At 40.6% G+C, this 9,067-nt stretch overlaps 1 protein-coding gene across 1 annotated transcript in view; it reads left to right on the forward strand.

Moving 5' to 3' along the window:
• LOC110289182 (cystatin-A-like) overlaps window positions 1-9,067 on the forward strand; it is a 10,272-nt gene that overhangs the window by 795 nt on the left and 410 nt on the right. The window contains exons 2-3 of the mRNA XM_021155344.1: window positions 5,040-5,137; window positions 7,556-7,657. Of these exons, the coding sequence (XP_021011003.1) occupies window positions 5,040-5,137; window positions 7,556-7,657 (200 nt within the window). The remainder of the gene's footprint in view (window positions 1-5,039; window positions 5,138-7,555; window positions 7,658-9,067) is intronic.

Consider the following 9,067-nt stretch of genomic DNA (forward strand, 5'->3'; position numbering starts at 1 on the left):
GCCCTGGCTGTCCTGGAGCTCACTTTGTAGACCAGGCTGGCCTCGAACTCAGAAATCCGCCTGCCTCTGCCTCCCGAGTGCTGGGATTAAAGGCATGTGCCACCACGCCCGATTAGAATTCATATTCTTAACCTGCATCTCATACCCCACATTCCTGTGCCTGATATTGCAGGTCATTTGTGGGATCCTGTTCAAGGTTTAATAAAGAGAGGGAGACATTTATACAGTTTAAGGCTGTTGGCCTTTTCCTGGTGCAGTCTCTCAGCTAACCTCTACCTTAACCCAGCTTCTCCACCATTGCATTGCTCCACTTGTATACTTCCCAGCTCTGTCCTTTCTCCTTTCAGTCTTCCTTCTGTATCTGCCAGAATCTCTTCTGGCTCCAAAGTTCTACCAGTTCTACTGCCCCATCTTAAGATGGTAGCCATTTATTATGTTAGAGCCACACTCCTTACTCAGCCAGTTGGTTATGTAGGCTATTTGACCTTCCGCACTGCAGCTTGACTTTCAATTTTGGAAGTTGAACAACATTGAGAAGTTGACAAACATTTACATAATCTGTTAGTCTGGCATCAATGCAATTAACAATTGAAAATACGGGGACACACTCTTTGTTTGTTTCTAACATTTCCTTTTGGCTTGGTTTTTACTTTTGTTTTCATTTTTATTCTTTTAAAAATAAATATATTATTTTATTTATTTGCATTCCATTTTCTGTCCCCACTTCATGGTCACCCCTTACAGAGTTCTCCCTCCCACCTCCCTTCCCCTTCACCTCTGAGAGGGTGGTCCTCCTTTTGGTATCCCACCATCACCAAGGATCCTGAAGTCTCTACAGGATGAGGCCCACCCACTCCCACAGAGGCCAGACAAGGCAGTCCTCTGCTACATGTGTGCCTGGGGCCTTGGGCCAGCCATTGTATGCTCTTTGGATAAGTCTCAGTCTCTGGAGATTCCAGGGGTCTAATTTTAGTTGACACTGTTTATCTTTCTGTGCAATTGACATCTCCTTCAGTTGCTTCAATCCTTTCCCCAATTCTTCCATAGGGGTCCCTGTCCTCTGTCACATGTTTGCCTCTGCATATCTGTACCTGTCTCAGTAAACTGCTGTGTAGAGACACTCAGAGGAAAGCCATCCTTATAGGCTCCTGTCTACAAGTACAACATAGCATCAGTAATAGCGTCAGGTTCTGCTCATGAGATAGATCTGAAGTTGGGCTAGTCACTGGTTAGGTATTCATTTAGTGTCTGCTCCATTTTTTCCCCTTTATTTCTTTTAGATAGGAGGAATTTTGGGTCAAAAATTTTGTAGGTGTGTTGGTGTCTCCATTCCTCCATTGGGGGCTCTGTGTGGCTACTGGAGGTAGTCTCTTTAGGTTTCATATCCCCACTGTTTGGCATTTTGGCTAAGGTCACCTGCACTGAGTCCTAGAGGTCTCCCTGCCTCATTCCAAGTTCTAGGACTTTCTAGAGATTCCCCTAACCCCAAACTCCAACTCAATACCCCACTCTCCAACACCAGAAACTACATATTGCTATTTATTCTTCTGGCCCTCTGGGCCTTATACCTGTCTCTCCCCATATATGATCCTGCCCTCTCTTTCCCCTTCCTTTGTACTCTTCCACCAAGATCCTTCCCTCCTTGTGCCTCAAAAAATTTTTTTGTTTCAACTTCTAAGTGAATTTTATGCATCTTCACTTTGGATTTCCTTATTGTTTACCTTCTTTGGGTCTTTGGGATATATAATTGGTATTCTATACTTTTAGGCTAATATCTACCTATCAGAGACTACATACCTTTCGTGTCTTTCTGAATTTGGTTTACCTTACTCAGAGTGTTATTTTCTAGTTACATTTATTTACCTGCAAAATTCATGATATCTTTGATTTTAATAGCTGCATAGTATTCTATTGTGTTAATGAACCTTTTCTGTATTGGTTGATGGTTGCTTCCAGTTTTTGGATATTACATGCTATGAACATAGAGAAGCACAAGGGACACACTTTTTCATATCCAGTAAATAATATATTTATATGTTATCCCAACAACTTATGAAGTAAAAATTTATTTTGTGTTCATGAATACAATGTGGAATAATTAAATCAAGCAAGTTTATTTTTCCATTACTTCATGTACATTCAATATTTGTAATTAGATGATAGATAACAACCTAAAAAGAAGGGTTTCTGTCTTGCAGTGTTATGTGCACAAACTCTGAATGGAAAAGAGCCTGATATGTCTCATTAGAATTGAATGAGGCTAGCATTTAGCATGAACCAACTTGGAAACTACCATAAAGATGAGGTTATACAAAGGCTGAGCACCAAGTCTTAATTGTGAGTGGTTGGATTTGTGTTGTCTCTATCTCTACCCCATTTCTCTTCTTGAATCAGTGAGAATAACATCATCCAGTTTGTCTTTATAAAAGGTCACCCTGACTACCATGAGCAGAGAAAAGGACTTCAGCATTGAGCAGTTAACTGGTTGGATGGCAGTGCCCTTAACCAGGCAGGAGGAGAATCCATCAAGGATAGTGCATCAGTCAGAGTTCTCAAGGGGACAAGAACCAGTGGGATGTGAATATACGAAGTAAAGACTTGTTGAGTCACCCTTATTCAATCTGCAACATCAGCTGAATCACACCGGAGAGGCTGAGAGCTGAAAACACAATGGCTACCTGGTTCATGAGGTTGGCAAACTACAGAAAAGTCTATGTTGACATTAAAAGGTTGTCAGCCAGGTGTGGGGGCCCTGGCCTTTAATCTCAGAGCTTTAAAGGCATAGACATGTAGAACTCTGTGAGTTCAAGGATAGCCTGATCTACATAGTGAGTTCCATACCAGCCAGAGCTATTCAGTAAAACACTGTCACAAAAAAGAAAAAAAAATTAAAAAGGCGTGTCAAAGTTCTGTGTCCAATGAAATCATCTCTTGGAACTCTGGTTGACCATAATGACTGTTAATCCTGCCAACTAGATGGGATACATTTAGAAAGTCTTTGGTGNATACAAATATGTACTTCACTGTAGCATGTTCAATATTGGGTCATTAAAAGTGGGAAGAACCATTTTATATATAAGTGACATCACACCATGGTCCTAGACTGAACAAAAATGAGAAAATGAGCTAAGAGCCAGCACTTATCACTCTGCCTCCTGGCACCAGACACATGAGACCAGCTGCCTCTCACCTATAGCCATGCCTTTCCTATCATGACCAACTTACCGTGGAACATGAGCCAATGTTCCAATGGTTACTAAAGTCCTGTTATCTCAGTGTTTGAAGGTCAATGTTTATGAGTTAAGAACTAGTAGACAGGAGTCTAGGATTTACCCAAGGAGCACTGCTTGGGAAAATGACAGCGGGGGTGCAGCGTGGGGTGGGGCCTCACCTGCAAAGTTCTATCTTGGCCAACTCATAGGGTACAAATAGGTTGTATAGGGGAAAACACAGGACAGAAAAGGAAGCATGCAGTGTGTCTGCATCATTCTGAGCACATAGCTATGTTTCCTTCTTCAGCAAAGCATCAGAACATATCAACAGAAAGCCGCTCCACAAGCCAAGTAAGTTCCCTTTGCTTCGGTTTAGAAGGCCATATTCCTTTTCTGTAAGTCAAACCTCACAAGAATCTATAAAACTGACCCAGTGAGGCCATGGCAGTTGATAAACAGTATTAAAAGAAGAAGCCTAAGATTCTCATGTTGGAGAGATGGCTTAGTAGTTAAGAACACTGGCTGCTCTTCCAGAGGTCCTGAGTTCCCAGCAACCACATGGTGGCTCACAGCCATCTGTAATATGATCTGATGCCCTCTTCTGGTGTGCCTGAAGACAGCTATAGTATACGAATGCACATAAAATAAATCAATACATCAATAATTCTTTTAAAATAAAGATTCTCTTTTTATACAAAGATTACCATGGCTCTGGGTTCTGTACTTGTAAAGAAAGATAATTTATTTGACTTCTTTCTTTGTTTTTCTTTAAAACAGTCTCAGTACCCTGGTAAGAATGATTTTGGTTGTTTTAAAATATGTGTATTTCACTTTTATCTTAATGTTTAGCATTGTTTACATACAGAAGAACACAATAGAATAACAGATATCTACGAATATGTCACTTGGAACTGATATGTCTCCAGCCCTTTCTTTTTGGTGGCATCACCCCAGTGGACAGGGATGTGTCAACAGCAAGCTTCTGTCCCTCTTCCCTGATATTCCTAGCTCTACTTTCTTGACACTCAGCAATTCTTCTAATGAGAAGCCTTATGTTTTACATGGTTGGGATATTGCCTGATAAGTTACCTACTGACTGTAAATCCATCACTTGGGAAGCAGAGACAGAAGCAGCAGACATTCAAGGCCATGCCTGTAACCTTAGACCTCTGAAAGCAGAGGCAGGAGACCCAGAAGCTCAAGGTTCATAGTGAGCCCCAGGACAGTCTGGGCTACATGAAGTTTCTTCCAAATATGTAATCAATGGGCATGGTGGTGCATGTCTTTAATCCCAGCACTTAGGAGGCAGAGGCAGGGGGATCTCTGTGAGTTTGCAGCCAGTCTGAAAAGAGTCTGAATTCCAGGATAGCTTGGTAGTGTTTCACAGAGGAACAGAGATTCAAAACACAAACAAACAAACAAATACAACAAAAACAAAAAAAGCATAAAACAAGAAAAAGAACAGCAGCAGAAGAAATAAAGGTGTTTGCCATGTTATTATTCATATTTGGCGATAAATATTTTCAAAGCTGCAAGTAAAAATCCATTATAGTCTTCAAGATTTAACTTATTTAGAAACTTTGGTTCTACGTGTCCTTCCTCAGATGACACAACAGGATGACATTATGACACATGCTTACTCATGTCCCCCACCACATTTCCCCCAACTCCACTCAGCATTTCTTCTAAGAAATGCAATAAGACCTGCCTGAGACCACACTCATTTCTCAGTTCCTCTGATACTATGGAAATACTACATTAGAGGAGGAGTTTACAGATACCTTTAAAACCCTGACTCTTTGTGCTTGCTTGATCATTTCTTCTAAGTGTCCTATCGAGCAAAGAAGCAACTCATCAGGATGATGCCTGGAGGCTTGTCACGGGCCAGATCTGCCACACCAGAGATCCAGGAGATTGCTAATAAGGTGAGTCAACGTGCTTGAGGACAAAGCTTGATCCCAAACCAAATTTCTAACATTTGATTCATAATTTGGCCCCACGTTAAGAGTGTGGGAAATGACAGACACCAGAAATATATATTAGTTTTGTTCAAACATTTATACAGTTGAAAGTGGAACATTAAGGCTTTCAGAGAAAGTTTAACATCCCAAGAGTAAAATTGGCCACAGTCTTCTCTGCAGCCTCAGTTTCCCCAGTAGATGATGGTGAATACATGCTGGATGGTCTACACATCTCAACGTGTCTGATCCTGGGAGCTCTAATTACGGAAATTTCCAGTCCCACTAGTTAAAGATGTATGGAGGCTCCTAAAGATCTTAAGGATCTCTGAGCTGATTTCAGGCTGCAATACCCACCAAACCATTTCAGTCAAAATACAACTCAATGTTTCTAGCAAGTTAATACATCTTGGTAACTATCAGCTATATAAAATGTATTGTGTTGCATGTTTTTAAAGAAGAAATGTATGCAAATTATAAAGATAGGTTGCAATCTGTCACCTGGTCTAGCAAGCAGGTAACTTAAGATAGTTTCAAACTCAAGGCACTCCCCCTGCCTCAGCTTCTCAAGGGCTGGGATTACAGGCATGTGCAACCATGGTACGCACCATCATATTTTATGTGAGTAGAACAGATGGGAGCCTTCATGCTTAGGGCACTGAACACTCTACAGGGAGTCACAGGCCTAAAATTCTGTGACTAAATATTTAAGGCTAAATAGCTCTTACTCATAGGTTTATTTCAGTAAGTATCTTGGAGCATTTTATTTTTGAGGAATATTAAATCTTTCAAACTTCATTAGAATCCTCATATCAAGTCGGTGTTCTCAACTTTACATGTGCACATGAGTCACCTGTTACTCTACATTAAATGCAGATCTGAATGAAAAGGGCTAGAAAGGCCTGAATGTCCACACTTCTACAAAAGTCTCTGGAAGTGTGGGCACTCCTACTACTACTTAATTTTCCTGTAGGATCAGATATATAGAGCATGCTAGAAGAGTTGGAGGATCTCAGGCCTTAACATAAGATGCCAAGGAAAGGTTATCCATTTCACCTGTGAAGAAAAAGCTAAAAGGACTAACTAAAACATTGTGCATAAAAGTGTTTCTATTTCTCAGAGCAGTCCAAACCTCACATATTTAAGTATTCATTTTGCCTCTAGCCTCCCAAGTAACAAGGACTATAGGAGTGTGTCATCCTGCCTGGCTAGGGTAATTTTTGAACATGATATTCTCATTTGATCTTTGAGGATTTCCTACATACATAAAACATACTTTGATCATATAACTTAAGTTTGGAAACTACTGGAAGGGATTATCTTGATAATTACACCATCTATAGACCACATCTTCAGGGAGCTCTGCAGGAATCAGGGGAGGAAATGCAGTAAACTTGCTGTCTCTGTAGAAGTGAGGTTCTCCAGCTTATATCACCATGTGAGATGCAGAGCCAAGAATCATTTCATAGGGACATTGTCCGAGTATCTCTTAGTTGTCAAGCATCAGGCTACAAATTGTAGGAGCTACATAAAGGGCTGAAAGGAATGGCCTCTATCTCTCAAAACTAATAGGGTAGAGAAAAATCAAGATATATAGGGAATGTTATAAAATAAAACTTAATTAAGCACTGTTTCATGATCACAGATTTAAGATCAAAAAGGACATTAGTCACTGCTGCCAACCCCTTTACTGTCAGGTGAGCAGGTACAGGGTGGTGGCTCAGCTCCCAGATGTCACTCATCTGTCCTGTCTTGCAGGAGACAGCCTGAGGGGACAACTCCCACTAAAGTGTGGGAGGCAGAGAAACAGTACTTTTAGGAAGCATTTTCTGAATCACAGCAATAATCCCCACTGCAGAGAAAAATGCCATGGGGCCCATACAATGGAAAGCCCTTGTTAAGTCAGGAAATTCAGTCTATTCCTCCAGGATATGGTCTGTTGGGTCCCCACACAGTGTCAGGCCACATGAGGTCACTGGATCCCTAGAATGATCTGAGGGGGACAAGAGAAAAATCTCAAAGTGTTGTTTACTTTGTATTTACTGATCAAATGTAGACATACCTATTGTGGTCCTTCATTGCAAATCTTGACGATTTTATTTGTTTTGTTTTCCTTGTGTGTGTGTGTGTGTGTGTGTTGATTTTTGAGGCAGAAGTCAATAGGTAGCTCCAACTAGCCTGGAATTTTCTATAGACCTCAAGCTGCTCTTTGAATAACCTTCTCCTGCCTCAGTCTTCCAAGTTTTGGGATTAGAGGCTTGAGCAGCCAGTCCAGGCACATCAGCATTTCTGAGCACTCTCAGCAGGATGAGATTCCCAGATTTGTGGTTCAGATACACTGGGTAAACATAGTCCTAACATCATCTCTTTCTTTGTCCTCATAAGGTCAGGCCATTGCTTGAAGAGAAAACCAATGAGAAATATGAAGTGTTCAAAGCTGTTCAGTATAAATCTCAAGTCGTCGCTGGACAAAATTACTTCATTAAGGTTAAACCCTAACCTCTCTAGTACTGTTGTGATTGTTTCCTGTTGCCCCAACTGTAGCTTTATTTCTACCACTGGTCTTTAATTAAGACACTTGGAAGTAGAAGACTCCCCCTGCCCCAATCCATTGGATGGATCTTGTTTTACCTTGTAAATAAATACAGGTTTCTTCAGCTCTATGTTAAGAAGTCAGTGTGATCACACACACACATAAACACACACACACACACACACACATGAAGAAGCACAGGTATGTGCATGCATTTATACAACCATAGTGTCATATATAAGAGTATACTTTGGTCAGTAACATTTGAAGATTAAGGTATGGAAGGATATCAGAAGACAATGTCAACTGTAGAACACAAAATTTTTATTTTCTGATAAAGGACAACGTGGCAATTCTTAATCAGGATAGGTCCCAGGATCACGCCCCATTCCAAACAAAAAGCAAAACCAAGCAAAACCAAAAGAAATCCACTGGGTCTATTACCATGATGGTTCTTAGATTTCTTTCTTTCTTTCTTTCTTTCTTTCTTTCTTTCTTTCTTTCTTTCTTTCTTTCTTTCTTTCTTTCTTTCTTTCTTTCTTTCTTTTTTTTTTTTCTTTACAAAGGAGCCAGCCTGGTGGGTAGTCACAAAATAGGTTGTAACACAGCAGACATATAGGGACTATATATTCTATATTTTCCAAATCAAATCTTAGTTTCTTTTCCCTTATCAAACTTGATGGTAAATCTTTGTCCAGCTTAGAAGTCAGAAAAAAGAATCACCAAAACATGGGGTGCCCTCTGCTCCTGTTCCAGGCATCATGAAAATAAAATGTATATCTGGAATGTTATCTGTGCCAAGATGTTAATGTAAAGTTAAAAAAAAATTAAATCCAGATGGAGAAATGGATAAGTTGGTAGGAGTGCTGAATGTTCATGCAGAGGACTTAGGTTTCAGCCTCAGCACCCACATGGCAGCTCACAGCCATCTCTGAGTCCAGGTTGAGGGGATGTACCACTCTCTACTGGCATCTTCAGGCACTGCATACATATGATGCACATAAGTACAAGCAGGCGAAACATTTATACAAAAACATTGAACAAAATCTTTTTCAAAGGGTATTAATAGTACATCTAGGAAATATGTTTTCGCCATCCTGTTAGTCCTCCTCTCTATTAAAGTAAGGGTTGATGGACGGTCAGTTCACCGGTGCTGCCTTGGGCCAGAGGTGTTGTTTCAGGAGAGCTCGGCACATCTCATCTGGACAAGAAAGAGTTGCCAAACAATTAAGATCCATGTGAACTAACTTCCTTCCTTTCTTCCTTTCTTCTTTTCTTCTTTTCTTCTTTTCTTCTTTTCCTTCCTTCCTTCCTTCCTTCCTTCCTTCCTTCCTTCCTTCCTTCCTTCCTTCCTTCCTTCCTTC

This window comes from Mus caroli, unplaced genomic scaffold (assembly GCF_900094665.2).
Source record: "Mus caroli unplaced genomic scaffold, CAROLI_EIJ_v1.1 scaffold_12311_1, whole genome shotgun sequence".
NCBI lineage: Eukaryota > Metazoa > Chordata > Mammalia > Rodentia > Muridae > Mus > Mus caroli.